The sequence below is a fragment of the Sminthopsis crassicaudata genome, chromosome 6 (assembly GCF_048593235.1).
Source record: "Sminthopsis crassicaudata isolate SCR6 chromosome 6, ASM4859323v1, whole genome shotgun sequence".
NCBI lineage: Eukaryota > Metazoa > Chordata > Mammalia > Dasyuromorphia > Dasyuridae > Sminthopsis > Sminthopsis crassicaudata.
The window spans coordinates 244,802,780-244,822,034 of record NC_133622.1 but is presented as its reverse complement, the minus strand read 5'-3'; the positions used below and the strand labels follow the sequence as shown (position 1 = coordinate 244,822,034).

General features: G+C 34.9%; 1 protein-coding gene across 1 annotated transcript; it reads left to right on the top strand.

The window, feature by feature from the left end:
* The first annotated feature begins 7,336 nt into the window (after positions 1-7,336).
* LOC141546974 (olfactory receptor 5B12-like) lies at positions 7,337-8,281 on the top strand. The gene has a single exon (XM_074275233.1). The coding sequence runs from the start codon at positions 7,337-7,339 to the stop codon at positions 8,279-8,281; it is 945 nt and encodes a 314-aa protein (XP_074131334.1).
* The last annotated feature ends 10,974 nt before the right edge of the window (positions 8,282-19,255 follow it).

The window sequence follows — 19,255 nt, the reverse complement described above, 5'->3', positions numbered from 1 at the left end:
CAGAGGCAAAAAGCTGAGTCTGAGAGACATCAATGAACTTTTCCTGACTCATTCAGATGACACATGTCTTAAGACTTGGAATTCACTTCATGCAGATTCCATATCCTTCTTTTATCCTCTGCTTCATAGATCTTAAGACTGGATGGGAAAAAAAAAACCTTATGGATCATCTGTCTTTATAACTGAGCAAAATGAAACTCTGTTATAGTGTGGGTCTTGCCTGAAATGACATGTTATAAAGAGCAGAACAGAAACTCAAATCCAGGGTATCTCCACATAATTGAAGATTCTTGCTAGGTCACCAATTGTCATTATTTTATATGCTTATGTTTTACTCACCCACATATTTCAGAAGTTATTATTAAACCCTGTGAACTCTGAATTGAAAAAAAATTATTTTTCCAGCTATTGAAAGAGCTGATATTTTTGTTTTTGTGTAAAAATATTTTCCTCAGATTACTCCACAATTTAGAGTTGCAACTCCTGAAATCCCATTACATTTTGGACAGTAGAAAAGTCATTTGTTTTTATTCCTTTAGCCTGCAAGGAATGTGCATGAGACCCAAGTTTGGGAAGTGACATCTAAAGATCAGAGTAAGGGAATGATACTAGTAGGCCAATAACTCACTTTTCTTAACTCAGAGCTCTCTAGTCTTTTCCCCACAACAGTTTTCTTTAAAGAGGAAAGAATATGATACCAGAATGATGAGGTTATTAGTAAATGATGGGGTTGGAGGCACCAGATGATGGGATTTGGGAGAGCAACAAGTGTTGGGGATCAGTCATTCATGTAAACAATTCACAATGGTCATCCCCTGGCAAATGGTAGCTTTACTTAGAAGAGGTTATAGACAATATGAAGAGATTCAAAAGACACCAGGAATGATAAATGTGAAAGAGAATTTGGAGAGCTTAGAGAAAGGAAAGAGGTTTGAATAATTAATGATGAAAAAGACAAGGTCCTTAGTGGAACTCACAATTTCCCAGGAGAAAAGGAACATCACATGGGATTGGAGCATGCCCTTAGCTGTCAGGCTAAATCCTGAAAGGGGTTTAATATGTTAGAGGAGCTAGTTAGCTATAAGAAGGAGAAAGACATTATATAAGATTATTATAAATATTGGAGCAGCATATGACCTGGGGGAAGGATAAAGGGAAAGATGCCATGAGGCAGAATGTAGTGGTGGACTGACCAAAGAGGATTCAGCAAAGATGGCGTGGGCTATATGCAGATTTAGGGGAAATTTAAATTCAGGGTCATGACTGGCTGTGTTTGGTTGTAAGGCAAAAGCAAGGTGGGACTGCCCATGACCTCCATAGGAGATGGAACCACTAGGATAACCTCATCTCTATCAGAGCCCTTTCCCTGCTTGTGTTAGGGAACGATTCCATCAGTGCTCCAATCTCTCTCTGCCAACTGCTCTAATTTACTGAGGGCCTCATAAAGAGTCTCATAGTTCAAATCCTGGCTCATACCACATAAGGTATGGGCAAATCACTTATAAATGTAGGGACTGAACTAGGTGACCTTTATGATCATTCCCAATTATAAAGAAATGAATCTATTAAGACTTTATGTAGAAATTCTTGGACTTTATTATTGTTTTTCATGTTTTCCTATTGCATTAGTTCTCTTGGTTTCAATTTTATTCATGCAATTGATTCAATTGAATAGGGATATATTTATGGTTGATGCTTTACCAGGTATTGCTAACTTCTGAGAATAGCTAGCCTCCCTTCCTCCTCCACCTCTCTGTCTCTGTCTCTGTCTCTCTCTTCTTCTCTCTCTCACTCTTTTTCTTTCTCTCACACCCACACCTGCTCCCTCCCTCAAAGATTTTATATTCTAGTGGAAAACAATATTTGTATAGATATTTAGAAAGAAAATATAAATCAAGGAAATATACACTATTTAAATGGTGCAAGAGAGGGCACAAACAAGAAGAACAGCAGAGGTTCTGAGCTGTATTTCAGTTGACACTTGAGCGTCACATTTCAGGCAGCCAGACATTCTAAAAGAAAGTGTTGAAGAGACAAAGCTTAAGAGGCATGGAGAACAGGTTGTATAAAAGCACATGTTGGTTGTTCTTCATTCTTGAAGAAGACTATGATATCAGGGATGCAAATAAATTGTTTTTAAGTGAGGGAGGGCTGTTCAAAGTCACCTACCTCACTTTCTCCTCCAGAATCATCTGGCTCTAATGTCCAACTGTACATCAAACTGGTTGGAGATGGCCCCTGATGCAATGGGAAACTTTGGTCTTTGAAAGCTAAGGTCACAAAGAACACACCCATTCAGTGATTTAGGTTAGGTAGCAATTGAAGCAAAGAATCTGCTCTTTCACCTAGGTAAAACAAAATGTATACAAATAAATAAAGAAGGAATCTGGGAGGGGAAGACCCTTTAGTTTCTGACCAAAGCAGAATTGAATTGCTATTTTATAGCCAATCTGTGAACCCAAACAATGACCAAATAGAGTTTGGTCTGAGAACTCTTGGTGGCCTATCAATGAGAATCATAGATTGTTTTGGGTTTAAGGCATGGTTATGAAGAAAGAAATCTAGTCAGCAAGCCCCAAGATATCTTGGGAGGTTCCTTCCTGCTTCCTTTTCTCTTTCTTTCTTATCTGCCTTTCCATCTTCCTGACTTCCTTTCTTCCTGCCTACTTACCTACAGCTGCACATAAATGAACACAGAAAGGAGATAGGAGATCAAGGATGGAGAAATGGTTGTAGATTTATCATTCTAGAACGTGGAACACACAAGAGAAGAAATAATATGAAATCAGTCTGGAAAAATAAGAAGGACAGAGCCTGTGGAAAGTTTTAATGTGAAACAGAAGAATTCACATTTTATCTTAGAAATAGAGATCCCTTGAACATCACTGAGATCAGAGAGACAAAGTATATGGGTGCTTTAAGAATATCAAATTGTAATTGTATGAAAGATAAAAATTTTTAATGATGATTCTTTTGTAAGATGGCACAATCTGGGCATTATTTTAGAAAACTGAGAAAGAGAAGTATATGAGGAAAACAATAAACTAAAATGACAATTGAGGGAGTAGGTGCTTATAGGTTTCCAGGTGGATATGTATGACGCATAGAATTAGAGAGATTTGAATTCAAATTAGGCCTCAGATATTTACTAGGTGATACAGGACAAGTTTGTTATCTTTACTTCTATTTTCTCCTCCATAAAATGAGTATAGCACAGCATATGTGTGTTGTAAGGATCAAATGAGGTAAAGTTAGTAAATCACTTACCTAAACTAATTAGTAAATTATTTCCTTAAACTTCCCTAAATGTTATATAAATCCTATCTCTTTATACATTTAGAGGAGATAGGATGAGAGAGATAAGGATACATACAGAGAGACTACCTTTGGCAGTGAGAAGACCCACCACTTTCTCTAAAATAGAGACAAAGAAGGAGGGAAGAGGGAATAACACAAATCAATTGATATGTGTTATAGAGAAAAGAGGCGATCTAACAGAGATTATTTTTTTTTCTGCTGATTCAAGGGGAAGAGAATGGTAGGGGAAATTATGATAGAGTTACTTAGGGAAGAATACATATATTCCTTTAACTCAGGATGGCTATAAATAACTAAATAACAAGAATTTTTAAGAGAGAGCCTTTTCAGTAGCATTAAGGGCCTTGGGGAGCCCCACATATTGTAGAACCATCAAAGTTATGTGGTAAGCATAATAATGGCTTGGAGTGACTGGTATAAGGCCAAGAGAACAAGGATTTCATGGGCACTTGAGGGACTATCACTGAAGCAAACAATCATGGGGTGAATCCTGTGAAGGAGAAAGATGAGGCCAAAGTAAAGAAAATAAACTTGGAAAAATGGTAGCGATGCAGGAACTAAAATTTATGATAAAAATATATCTAGGAAGAGAACAAGTGGAGTATATTATGTAATGGAAAGATGGAACGATGTGTTCCAAAAGAAATTTCAGGGTTCTGGATCAAATAATAGGAGGAATGATCAATTCAATAGTGTGACTGAGAAGTATAAATGGAGGTCCTGGGAGTTGTGGAGATTGAACATTTTTTCAGTAATGATTTCCCCTTCTTTAATATTTTTATTTTCTCCAGTTAAATGGAAAATAGTTTTCCATTTGTCTTTAAAATTTTGGACTCCAGATTCTCTCCCTTCCTCCAAACTTCTGTCTCTTTAAGAAGGCACATGTGAATTTATGCAAGAATAATTCATAAAAGTTGTTGTGAAGAAAACAGATTCTTTCTCCCCAAAAACCCCCAAGAAAAATAAAGTTTAAAAAGCGTGTGCTTCAGTTTGTATTCAGACACAATCACTTCTTTCTCTGAGCATAAACAGTATTTTTCATCATAAGTCCTTCACAATATTTGAGAATCATTGTATTGTTTAGAATAGCAAAGTTATTTCTAGTTGATCATCCTACAACATTCCTATTGCTTTTTACAAAGTGCATTGCACTTAGCTTGAGGTATTGGATGACCATCCAAGTTTTTCTGAGAGCATCTTGCTCATAATTTCCCATAGAGCAATAATATTCTTTCATAATCACAAATTACAATTTATTCAGCTATTCCCCATATGATGGACCCTCAATGTCCTATTCTTTGCCCTGAAAAGAGAGTGGCTATATATATTATTTTGTTTCATATTTTCATTTTAAAAAATCTCTTTTGGGATTTACTCCTAGTAGTAGTGTTCTTAAGACAATGGATATGCAAGATTACATAGCCCTTTAGGCATGGTTTATATCTTTTGATAACAAACAACTAGCCCATTTAAAAATAAATTTTGCTTAGTTCCCTATACATTTGAGAAACTGAGGTCTTTATCATAGAAACAAATTTCAAATTTCTTATCCTAGTTAATATTATTAATTATATCCCCTCTCATGTATTTTATTCTTTCCTTTTACCCTGACCCTTCTCAAAGTGTTTTGCTCCTGACCACCCCTCCTCCAATATTCCCTTTCATTTCCCATATCTCCTTCCCTTCCTATTTTTCTGCAGGATGATATAGATTTCTCTACTCAGATTGAGTGTCTATGTTATTTTCTCTTTGAACTAATTCTGATGAGAATGAGCTTCTCTCACTTTCCCTCTCCTTCTCCTCTTCCCCTCTCACTAGAAAAACTTTTTCTTGCCTCTTTTATGGCAGATAATTTATACCATTCCACATTTTCCTTCCCCATTCTCCTATAGCAAATAGCAAAGTTATTTCTAGTTGATCATCCTACCACATTCCTATTACTTTTTACAAAGTGCATTGCACTTAGCTTGAGGTATTGGATGACCATCCAAGTTTTTCTGAGAGCATCTTGCTCATAATTTCCCATAGAGCAATAATATTCCTTTATAATCACAAAGCTATTCCCCAACTCATGGACCCTCAATGTCCTATTCTTTGCCCTGAAAAGAGAGTGGCTCTATATATTTTTGTTTCATATTTTCATTTTTAAAAATCTCTTTTGGGATTTACTCCTAGTAGTAGTGTTCTTAGGACAATGGATATGCAAGATTACATAGCCCTTTAAGCATAGTTTATATCTTTTGATAACAATCAAACAACTAGTCCATTTAAAAATAGATTTTGCTTTAGTTCCCTATACTTTTGAGAAACTGAGGTCTTTATCATAGAAACTTGCTGCAAATTTCTTATCCTAGTAAATATTGCTAACTATATCCTCCTCTTGTGTATTTTATTCTTTCCTTTTACCCTGACCCTTCTCAAAAGTGTTTTGCTCCTGACCACCCCTCCTCCAATATTCCCCTTCCTTTCCCACTTTTCCTTCCTTCCTATTTTTCTGCAGGATGATATAGATTTCTCTACTCAGATTGAGTGTCTATGTTATTTTCTCTTTGAGCTAATTCTGATGAGAATGAGGTTCTCTCACTTTCCCTCTCCTTCTCCTTTCCCCCTCTCATTATAAAAACTTTTTCTTGCCTCTTTTATGGCAGATAATTTATACCATTCTAACTCTCCCTTCCCCATTCTCCTAGTACATTTCTCTCTTACCCCTTAATTTTATTTTTCTAGATATTATCTTTTCATTTTCAACTCACAGCTGATCCTTCTATCTATATATACTTTCCTAACTGCCATAATAATGAAAAAGTTCTAATGAGTTACAGATATCAAACTCCCATGTAGGAATGTAAACAGATAAATTTTATTAAGTCTCTTATAATATCCCTTTTTTGATTACATGTTTATGTTTCTCCTGAGTCCTTTATTTCAAATTCAAATTTCCTTTTCAGCTCTGGTTTTTTCATCATAAATATTTAAAACTTCTCTATTTCATTGAATGTATACCGTTTTCCCTGCAGGATCACTCAGTTTTGCTAGAGAGGTGATATTTGCTTGTACTCCTATTTCGACTGCTTTCTGGAATATCTTATTCCAAGCTTTCTAATTCTTTCATGTAGAAGTTGCTAAATCTTGTTTTTGTGATTGTGGCTCTACTATACTTCAATTGTTTGTTTCTGGATGCTTGAAATATTTTTCCTTGAACTGGATATTGCATAATTTGGCTATATATTACAGGAAATTTTCATCTTGGGATCTCTTTCAGGAGATCATCAGTGTTTTCTTTTGATTTCTATTTCGCTCCCTGGTTCTAGACTATCAGGGCAGTTTTCCTTGATAATTTCTTGAAAGACAATGTCTAGGTTCTTTTTTAATCCTGGTTTCCAGGTAGATCAATAATTGAAATTATTTCTCCTGAATGTATTTTTCAGATCAGTTGTTTTTCCAATGAAATACTTCACATTGTTTTCTATTTTTCCATTCTTTTGGTTTTGTTTTATTATTTTTTGATTTCTCATAATGTCCTTAGCTTCCATTGCTCAACTGGGGCTAGAGCTGGGGCTGAGGCCAAGGCTGTGGTGGAATGGTCTGTGCCAGGACTCCCACCCTGGTGCCACAAACTTTTTCTGTTAAATTAATATGTTGTTTTTTGTCTGGAAAATGTTCCAGTCCATGTTTTTGTGTGTACTAACATTCTAAAATTTATTTAGAATCATTATTGAAAGGAATTTAGAGTGGTTTGGTGCAGAGCTCAGAATCCCTGCCTTTAATCCACCATCTTGGTTCTGTCTCCTACTAATGACCTTAATGAGTATAAGGGAACTAATGTGTATTGAAAAAATTGTAATGGAAATATTAGTATGATGTTAATTTACCAGACATCAAAAAATTCATTTTTATATACTAAATATCGTAGTTTACTATTACACAAAATATGATTCTATATACCTCGTAAAAGAATGATAAATATCATGATTTTCTCTTATTCCAGGTTAATCCTGCAAATCTCTAGAAGACATTTATGGAGAATTGTTCAGAAGTGAAGGAGTTCATCTTTGTGGGATTAACAGATACCCCAGAGCTTCAGGTCCCCCTCTTCATAATATTCACTATGATCTACCTCATCACTGTGGTGGGGAACCTGGGATTGGTAATTCTGATATTGGGGGACTCCAGTCTTCACACACCCATGTACTTTTTCCTCAGTATCCTCTCTCTGGTAGATTTGGGTTACTCTTCAACCATTACTCCTAAAGTGATGGCTGGATTCCTCCCAGGGGACAAAACTATCTCCTATAATGGGTGTGCTACACAGGTGTACTTCTTTGTGTACTTTGCCACAGTTGAAAATTATCTTCTGGCTGCTATGGCCTATGATCGCCAGGTAGCTGTGTGTAAGCCCCTCCATTATACCACCACTATGACATCCTCTGTTTGTACTAGTCTGGCCATTAGCTCCCATATCTGTGGTTTTATTTTATCTTCAATTCACACAGGAAACACCTTCAGCCTCCACTTTTGCAATTCTAACACGATCCATCACTTTTTCTGTGATATTCCAGCTCTCTTTGTTCTCTCCTCTTCTGTTTCCTTCATCAATATAGTTGTTGTCTTCTTTACTGTATTATTCAATGCAGCCTTTGCCCTTTTTTTCATTCTGAAATCCTACTTTTTCATTTTCATTGCCATTTTGAGGATGCGTTCATCTGAGGGTCACCAGAAAGCATTCTCTACTTGTGTTTCCCATCTCACAGTTGTGTCCATATTCTATGGAACAATAATCTTCATGTATATACAACCCCGCAACAGGCATTCCATGGACACAGACAAAATGGCTTCAGTGTTCTACACCATGGTCATCCCCATGTTGAATCCTCTGGTCTACAGTCTGAGAAATAAGGAAGTCAGCAATGCTTTAAGGAAAATCGTGGACAAGACAAAGTCTTCATTAGGTATTTCCTTTTAAAAAAGGAGTAAAGTACTCAAACTTTTTTCTTTCACTCTATAATACTTAAGGTACCTTTTCTACTTGGTTGACAAACTCTTTAGTATCCCTGGATCATAGTCAGTAAATTCTCTCTTTTCATTCTACATCTGGAAAATGTCTCCCCTTATCGTCTTCTAGTATCAGATACTACGATCTATATCTGAATTTTTTACACCTCAACTCTAGGTTGAGCATACTTTTGACCTTGTGTCAATTCATTTTTTCACAATAGTTTTTTAAAATAAATTTCCTAAATAGCAAAAATATGATGTTTTCAATACATCAGCTTTAAAAAACCTGGCATTCACTTTCCATTTGAACCTGGGTAAGCTATTGCTAATTTACTTGGGCAGGGTGGAGACCTTGGGATGAGTTTCACTGTATTACTTATCTCAATGTTTGGCTGAAAAATCTAGTAAAAAAGCCAGCTATTAATTTTACCAAGCTTTTGCACTTGAAAGATAGTGCCAAATGGGGAGAGAGGTGGATAGATATATATATAAATCTCCCAGGATAGCAACTCCCTCTACTGATGTCCATTTAACATTCATTTTTAGAGAGTTGTGTGGTAGAAGTGAGTTTTTGAATTAATTACATATGGTAACATAGTCATAGATGGGACCTTTCATAATAAGAATATAATAAAATTTATAGGCTGCCTATTCCAGGAATCATAGAAGTCATCATCAAAGTAGTAAGATATTAAAAACATAAATTCTCAACCTTTTTGTATATTGTCAATGAAATCTAGTATGAATGGATAGATAAAGACTGTTAAAATAGCTAGAGAATCTAGAAAATATTTGGGAATATACTCACTAAGATCCACTTATACTATCTGAATAAAATTGCAGATTATATTCATAATTCAGCATGAATACCTGCAGAGGCATTAATTGGTTAATTTGGGGCCATGCCCAACCTTATGCTACTTGATTTATTTATTCACCATTATAACAACAACATTACTAAAGTTTGGAGCTTGAAAAACAATGATAACGCTATTTTGAGGAACAAGTAATCAATAATCTCAAGATAATTAATAAAACGTGGAAAAAATAGACCAGAAGTACCATATCTGAATTATTTTATTGAAAGTAAAAATGATTGCTACCGGTTCATGTGAAGCAGTAGTAACATAACAAAAGCAAAATTATGTAGATACATAATACTCAGTTATCCCAAAGGCCTACAACTCCTGGGAAAAGAAGACACTATTTGACAACATCTGCTTGGAAAAAAATCATTTTGCCAGAAATGAACTTTAGGCTAAGATATCATGTTATATAACAGGATGAATTTTAAATGGATACATGATTTTGATATTAATGCCCTCACCATAAAAAAGGAATCAGAAAGAAAATCTTCTCACTGTTATAGATAGAGGAAGAGTTCATTACTAAATAAGTACCAAATAATTGGATAGGGAGGAACCCAAAAGAGAAGTTGATCAAATTTTGTTTGAAAAAAAATTGGAGTTTTTACATAAATAAATTCAACAGCTAATATTGCAAAGGAAATAGTTAAATAAAGGAAATATTTTGGTAATGAATTCTCTGATAAAGGTCCCCTGTTTCAAATATGAGGAACTGATTTAAATATATAAGGATAAAAGTTAACCCCAGTAGACTATTGACTTGCAAAATAATTCTAAGTTTATAATAGGCATATTAAATATTCTAAATAACTAATATTGAGTGAAATGTCCATCAAAACAATTCTGAGTTTCTATTTCATACTCATCAGGAAGAAAGGAAACATGAAATTGACATTAATTTTATGGAAAAAGAAGCATACTGTTGGGGGAGTCATGAATTGATTGAGCTATCCTGGAAAGTCCTTATTCTGTATGTACATGAGTACCATTTGACTCAGTAATATCCTTACTACTAATTCTACTTTAATATAACAGGATCACTGAAACATTTGTAAAAGTTCCCAAATGAGAATAGAAGTAACACCAGTAGGAAAAAGACCAGCAAGACAGTTTTGCAACCAAATTGTATATATACAAGCAAGTTATATATGCTTCAGTTTGTTGATGTTTGTATTGAGTGGCATTTATTGGATTCAGAATTTTTTTAAATGAAAGTACTTAGAGATTTAAAAAGAAAAATTAATAAACAATTATTAAAGAAAATCCAAATCTAGTCACCCTTGCTCTATTGCACAAGATAACCCTTTTATACATTTAATTTCTACTGAAAATATGAACAAAACAGTGAAAATTATCAGGACATCTGACAGATATGAATTAGTATTTAAGTTATTCCTAAATTAATTTTAATGTTTCCAAAATGGTTAAAACATTTGTAATAATTCATTGAAATTTTATAATTTTATATTTAGAGCTTTATGTAAAATCAAAAAGTAGAATAATTTTATAATCATAAATGAATAATATGTATTTTTCTTGTGATATTCTTTGAACAAAATTCTCCCTGTTATTAGAAAAACATGAAAATGTAGCAGACATAAGTATAAATACACACACAAACATGTTTACCCTGAGCTTGGCATATGAATCAAGAAAATGAGTTACAATTTCTAAGAGGAAACATTGGGTTTCAGATAACATAAGCATAAAAGTTTGTGTATTTCCTTCCAAAATATTATCTCATTATCTTTAATTGAAAATTATTGCCTGCATAGGAATGCATTTTCCATTAAATAAAGGTGATAGAATACTCAAGGGATACATATATCATGTTTCCATGTTAAGATATAAACATTTAATCTTCTTTGGTCCCTTGTGATTTCTCACTCATGTTTTCCTTCTTATATGGTGTTTCTTGTGTTTATATCAAAATTTTGATTTTTTTTATCAGATATGCTTAAAAGTCTTCTACCTCATTAAAATTCCATGTTTTTCTGTAGCATTACACTCAGTTTTGCGGGGCAGATTATCATCTATTTTCCAGATCCACTCATGGGAGAGCTATGGGGCCAGCTTGTGCCCTGATATGTGGACAAGGAATAAAGAAGAGGCACTCAGGAGAGTAGTGAAACACAAGTCCATTTATTCAGGATTACAATAGTGATTATATATCTATCCTTTATGTGATAACTTACAAATGCCTAAAATGCTCAGTTCGGTTACTACTACATCTGTATTCTATCAATAGTCAATACATTATACACAAAGTATTCAGATAACAGATAATAGGATGTCTGGCAGATGTTTTCCAGCTGTTTCTTAGAATAAAATAATCATCCATTCTTTCAATTGGTAACAGAAATCAGCAAGATCTGCACATCCCCTGATTTCTCAGGAGACCTACCACCTGTAGTGGGGATGAGGCGCTGAGCCAGGCTTATTAGCAGTGTTCTCTAAGGACAGTATGGTTTTATACCTTGCTTGGCATCCTTCTATTGTCTGTGGCTCTCAACAATCTATTATGCTGTAAATTTTCATTTTTTTTTTTTTTTTTTTTTGCGTTTTGGATAATTGGATTCCAAGCTCTTTTTTCCTTTGTAGTGGTAACTGAAAAATCTTGTGTGATCCAGATCTTGAGAACATACTGTATGGATTCTCCATTCTTAAGTTTTTTCTTTCTGTATGCTTTTATTATATTGAATTTGATATGAAAGCTCTGGAAATTGACTATACTATTTCTATGATTTTTCATTTTGGGATTTATTTTTACTGACCAATATGTTCTTTCTATTTTTACTTTGCTCCCTGAATCTATAAGATTGGGGTTCTTATTTTTATGATTTCTTGAAATGTTTTATATAGGCTATTTTTTCAGTTATAATTTTCAAGTAGTTCAGTTATTACTCATTTTTTTCTCCTCAATATTCTCCAGGTAATTAGTTTTTGATATAATAAATTTTCTTCTTTTTTTTTTTTTAGCATTTTCATTCTCAATATCTCATATAGTTATGATATTTTGTCGATTCTAATTTTCAGGGTATTATTTATTGGATAAAGTTTTATACTTTTTTTAGCTGTTTACTCTTTCTATATTTAAAAATAATATTCTTGTCTTTTAAATTTTTTAATGCTTTAGTTGAATTTTTAAGGTTTTAGCTTTTGAAAATTATGTTTTATGTCTTGCAGGAATTCCAATTAAATTTGCACCCAAGCTATCTTTTTCTCTACAACTTTACTTTGCTTGTAAATATTTTGGAGACATTCTTCTGGGTTTGTGTTTTGAATTTTCTTGTAGCTACTGGACCTCTTTTGGAGATATTGTTATTTGTTTGCTCATTGCTTCAAACTTCTCTCTGACTTTGGAGATTATATTAGGACTAGGACTCGTGCATTTCTAGAGGTTACATGTGAGGTTTTGTGCGCTTGAGTCCTGTTATTTCCTTGAACATTGAATATTGGATTATTTCAAAATGTTAAGGACATCTCAGGTTGGAAATCTGGATATTTTCAGTACTCTTAAGGTGATGTGATTCAATATGATTACTGTTCACATATTCTGATATCTGCAAGTGTTTGATGTAGTTTTTGTCCAATCACTACACTTGTGGATTTATTGCTGATCAGAAATTCTAGTACACTGCTGCTGGACTGAGCATCCATCAGGCAGCTAGGAGGCTTTGCATATTTAGAATTACATAACTGCTGAGTCTGCCTTGCTCTGGGATGCCTGCCTTGATTATTTAACTTTAGGCTCCATAATGGGCTAGAAGCTAAAAAATGAGTCCCTGTCATTCTCCTGCATGAGGAGCTACAACACCATTATTTGCTTCTGAATATGTTCCTTGCTAAGTAAACAGCCTAGGCCCATGACTCGACACTCCATCACCATTTATGGAAGTCCTTTCTTTAGTCCACTGGAATAGGTGTCTCAGAAGTGAGTGTTGAAAAGCAGATAGCACATTTTCCTTCAATATGCACTAATTTGAGGAGCACTTGGGAAGTCTTCCTCACTGATTTTTCTGTCCCTGGTTCAAAACTCTGGCCCTGTTTTAAGTCCTTGGGGTGCTAAAATATTTACATGGTATTTTCCTAGTCAAACCCCATCAGCAGCATCCATACATCTCTCTTTTCTGACTATCTTCTTTCCCTATCCTGTGATAGAAAAGGAATCAGTATGATTTTTTCCTTTAACTTTTTTTTGTCAGCGTTTTTAGGTGTTTTTTAGATATTTGTAAAAGGATTTTACTTAGGGAGCTGTTCTAAATTTCACCCTACTACTTCCTCTATCCTGATTTTGACCCTTTGTATTATGTTATATGGATATACTCAATGCCTTTCCAATAAGATCATGGTGGAAGCAAGATTGTCCATTATCTTGATTATTACTTTATATGATGCATAAAATACTAGCTGAAACCATGTGCCAAGAAAAATGGAAATAACAAGTATAAATATAAATGAAACAATTAACATTTTGAAGATGATTTGGTAATCTACTCAAGAAATCAAGGAATCATAAGTAAAACTAATAGAATAACAGCACCATCAATGTAATAAGACATTTAAAATCATAATTTATCAACTTTTTATATATTATCAATGAAATCCAGTATGAAGTGATAGAGGAAGTGCTCTAAGAGCAGTGGGAACTCTCTGAGATTTGGTTGATTGGATTAGTGAAACTACTAGAGAAATGCAGTGAATTGGAAGAATTTGTTTTATGTCATCATTTTCTACCTGGCACATAACTTACCTATTTGGGGATTGACTACTTCAAGCACATGCAGGTAGATATTTCTTCATTTTTAAAATTTGACTTTTGTTTTTGTTATGAACTCAATAAATTTTAACAGATATGATAATTAAAAACACAAATATTAGAAAACAGATTCACATAAAGATGTTAATTTTTCTTATAGTACAGTTTTCAGTTTTTATTATAGGTAATCAACAGTAAGTCTATACTGCTGGTTGGTATCATCATTTGCAATTCCCTTCTGTGACTTTTGTGTATTTTTAAAAAGATGAACTGCTTGTTTTTTTTTTTTTTTAATTTCTTTTCTTTTTCCTTGCATCTTTTGTCATTATTTATTAATGGCCCAAATCTCTCCCCATCAGATATTTTTCTTAGAGGCAAATGAATAGAAGCTGTATTATTAGGGGCATGGTTCCTGAGGCCTAAGGGACTAGTCTCATCCTCTGCCTGTTTTCCTGTTGGCCACGTGATGGCTCCATCCAGTCTAGGACAACTGAACTCATGGCCCTGATTTCTTGTGTCCCCTGAGAGCAGCCATGTTGTTTACTGTGGAGAAGTCCCTACAACAACATCATGACTTCCCTTCCTAATTGTGATTGGTCCCAATAGACCTGGGTATGCTATTATGTGTTTTCCAGAGATCCTTCTAAGGAGCTCTGTGATCCTCAGAGGAGCCACGGTACCTTAAGAGCATCAACATGCCCAGTCTTGCAAAACCCTAATTCACCCAAACCACAGAAAGCATTTTTTTTGGTCTCAATTTTGACCATTGTCCACTGGATAAACCTGGTTTTGGTTGTTAACATCCTTCATTTATGAATAAGCCCAAAAAGTGTTCTCCTTGCCTAGTAACCTGCCTTGATCTAGTAACCCTCCTGTTACCAAGAAACAAAGAGCCAGAGTGAATGAGGATAGCAGACATGGAAGCTCCGAGCTGTTAGAACTAGGAACCGTCTCTACAAATCCTCTTGTCTAGTCTTTGGATTAAGCTTCTAAGTGAAGACATAGGTGCCTTCCCTTGGATTTTCATCATCATCCTAAAGGACCAGGTAGGGCTTAGCTATTAGAACATGAGTGACAGGTTCTACTCAGTTCTACAAAATGGGAGCTACATAAAGGAAAATCCTTGTCTGCAAGATATGAGGAGGAAGAGGTTTCACAGTTACAGAGTTGGAAGTGCAATTTTTATAATTTTTTATATTATTCTATTCTAATAGATGTAAATGGTTGTTAGCTTTTAATGGGATTTTCAAGGTCCTCAAATCACTGCACTTTAAAATAAATATATCACTTGATTCTAACCACACCTCTGTGAGAAATGTGCTATTATTGGCCCCATTTCAGAGGTAAGGAAACTGAGGCTGAGAGACGTGAAGTAGCTTTTCTGACTCATTCAGATGACATGTCTTAAGAGTTGGAACTTATTTCATGAAGATTCCATATGCTTCTTCTATCCCCTATTTGCTTTTTAAGACTGAATGGGTAAAGACCTTACGGATCATCTATTTTTATAGCTGAGCAAAATGAAACTCTGTTACTGTATGAGTCTTGCTTGATGTGACACATGTTATAAAGAGAAGAATTGGAAGTCAAATGCAAGGTATCTCCACCTAAATTGAAGAGTCTTGCCATATCACCAGTCATCATTATTTTTATACTTATGTTTTACTTTCCCATGTATTTCAGAAATTATTATTAAACCCCATGAGCTCTGAATTTAAAAGTATCTTTTCCAGCTATTACAAGAGCTGATATTTTTGTTTTCATGTAAAAATCCTCCTCTCAGATTATGCTACAATTTAGAATTGAAATTGCCCAGATCCCACCGTAAATTGTGGATTTTGGAAAGGTCATTGGGTTTTATTCCTTTGGCCTGCAGGCAATGTCTATGAGACTCAAGTTTGGGAAATGATATTTAAAGTTTCAGAGTAATTGAATGATACCAGAATGCTCAATTGTCTTAACCCAGAGCTCTGTAGTCTTTTCCCCACAACAGTCTTCTTTAGAGGGAAGAATATGATACCAGAGTGATAAGGTTATTAGTAAATGATAGGGTTTGTAGGCACCAGATGATGGGATTTGGGAGAGCGACAAGTTTTGGGGATCAGTCATTCATGTGAAGAATTCACAATGGTCATTTTCTGGCCAATGATAGCTGTACTTAGAAGAAGTTATAGACAATATGAGAGATTCAAAAGACACCAGGAATGGTAAATGTGAAATAGAATTGGGAAAGCTTAGAGCATGGAAAGAGATTTGAATAATTAATGATGAAAAAGATAAGTTCCTTAATGGAACTCACAATTACCCAGAAGAAAAGGAACATCACCTGGAATTGGAGCATACCCTTAGCTGGTGGGTTAAATCCTGAAAGGAATTTAATATGTTACAAGAGCTATTTAGCTCTTGTAGGAGAGGAGGAGAAAGACATTATAAGAAGGAGAAAGACATTATAAGCCATGTTGAGGCTGAGAGGACAAATAGGACATTACATGGGGGAAGGATAAAGGGAAAGATGCCATGAATCAGAATGTAGTGGTGGACTGGTCCAAAGAGATTTAACAAAATGGTTGGACCATATGCAGATTTACAGGGGAAATTTAACCTCAGAGTCATGACTGGGAGTTTTTGGCTGTAAGGTAAAGTAAGGTGGGGCTGCCCACAACATCCACAGAGGGTGGTCCTCAGCTTGACACAACAGGGATTTCAGAATGGATGACCTCCACAGAAGATGGACCAGGAGGCTAACCTGGTCTGTCAGAACTCTTTCCCTGCCTGTGCTAGGGAACAATTCCATCAGTGCTCCAACCTCTCTCTGTGAACTGCATGCATTGAGTTATCAAGGGCCTCCTAGACATCCCATGATTCAAATCCTGGCTCAAACACATAGGCTATGGGCAAAATCACTAATAAATGAAGGGATCGAACTAGGTGACCTTTAAGTTCACTCCCAATTTTAAATGAATGAATCTATCTCTTTATGGAGAAATTATTGCACTTTATCTTTGTCAAGTTTTCCATTTTATTATAGTTTTCATGGGTTCAACTTTATTCATGGAAACAATTCCATTCAACAGGCATATATTTATTATTGACACTTTTGCTAATCTCTGAGAACATCTTGACTTCCTTCTCTCCCCCATGTCTCTCTCTATGTGTCTCTGTGTCTCTGTGTCACTGTCTCTCTCTCTCTCTCTCTCTCTCTCTCTCTCTCTCTCTCTCTCTCACACACACACACACACACACACACACACACACATACACACACACACACACACACACAACACAACACACACTTCTCACCCTCAAAGATTTTTATTCTACTGGTAGAAAACAATATTTGTACATTTGAATCAATAGAAAATAGAAACCAAGGAATATACACTAATGGGGCAGGACAAGGCATAAGAAGAAGAAAAGCAAAGGGTCTGAATATTATTTCAGTTGGCAATTGAGCTCCACATTTCTGGCAATCAGATCTTCTAAAAGAAAGTACTGAAAAAACAGAGCTTTAGAGGCATGGAGAACAGGCTGTCTAAAGGCACATGTTCTTTGTTCTTCACTCTTGAAGAGGATCATGATATCAGGAGATGATGTCATGACATGCAAATGAATTGGATTTAAGTAAGAGAGGGCTTTGCAAGGTCAACTACCTCACTTTCCCCTCCAGAATCATCTGGCTCTAGTGGCTGATTGCAGATGGCCCCAGATGCAATGGGAAACCTTGGTTTTTGAAAGCTAAGGTCTTCAACAAGTTTTAGTGAGACTGAGGCCACACCTATTCAGTGATTAAGGATAGGTAGCAATAGAAGTACAACCTCCTCTTTCACATAGGTAAAAACATCTAAACAAATAAATGTGGGAGAAGAAGACCCTTGGATTTCTGGCCAAGGAAACAGTGAATTGCTGTTTATATTCAATCTGAGTCCATTTGGATTCAAACAATGACTAAATGGAGCTTGGTCTGAGAAATCTTGGTGGCCAATCAATGAGAATCAGAGAGTGTTTTGGGTTTAAGGCATGGTCATTGAGAAAGAAATCTAGTCAGTAAACACAATTTATCCAGTCGTTCCCCAATTGATGGACATAGACTCAATGTTCTATTCTTTGTTCTGAGAAAAGAGCTACTATAAATGTTTTTGTACATGTAAGTGCTTTATTTATTTTTTTAAATCTCTTTTGGGATTCATACACAGTAGTGGTGTTCTTAGGTCAATGGATATGCATTATTATATAGTCCTTTAAACATGCTTACATCCTTTGATCATCAATCAATCAAATGACTCATTTTTTAAAATAAATTTCACTTAGTTCCTTATACATTTGAGAAATGAAGCCTTTTGTCATAGAAACTTGCTTCAAATTTCTTATCCCAGTGAATATTGCTAACTGTATTATTCCCTCCCATTTATTTTATTCTCTTTTTTTTTATCCTGACCCTTATCAAAAGTGTTTTCCTCCTGACCACCCCATCCTCCAACATTCCCTTTCTTTTCCCATATCTCTTTCCCTTCCTATTTTTCTGCAGTGTAAGACAGATTTCTATTCTCAGATTGTTTTTATTATTACCTCTTTGCCTAATTCTTAGGAGAGTGAGATTCATGCACTTCCCTTCCCTTCTCCTTACCCTTTACTGTAAAAGTTTTTCCTTGGCTCTTTTAAAGCAGTTAATTTGTACCATTCCACATTTCCCTTTCCCATTCTCCTAGTACATTTCTCTTTCACCACTTAATTTTATTTTTCTAGATATTACCTTTTCATATTCAACTCACACCTGAGCCTTCTGTCTATATGTACTCCCCTAACTTCCATAATAATGAAAAAGTTCTAATGAGTTACAAGTATCATTTTCTTATATAGGAATGTAAACAGAAAAAAAAATTATTAAGTCTCTTATGATATCCTTTTTCTGATTACTTGTTTATGTTTCTCCTGAGTCCTGTATTTGAAATTCAAATTTCTTTTTCAACTCTGGTTTTTTCATCATAAATGCTTAAAAGTTCTCTGTTTCATTGAATATGCCCCTTTTTCTCTGAAAGATTGTGCTTAATTTTTCTGGGGAGGTGATTCTTGGTTGTAATAGTATCTGAACTGCTTTGCAAAATATCATATTCCAAGCCTTCTAATTTTTTATTGTAGAAGATGCTAAGTCTTGTCTTATCCTGATGTGGCTCCACTATATTTCAATTGTTTATTTTTGGATGATTGCAATATTTTTTCCCCTTGAACTGAGCATTGCAGAATTTGGGTATATATTCCTGGAAGTTTTTATCTTGGAATTTCTTTCAGGAGATAATCAATGTATTTTTTCAATTTCTAT

Excerpts from the sequence above, each read along its gene's own strand:
- LOC141546974 (XM_074275233.1), top strand. The coding sequence starts at position 7,337 with ATGGAGAATTGTTCAGAAGTGAAGGAGTTCATCTTTGTGGGATTAACA.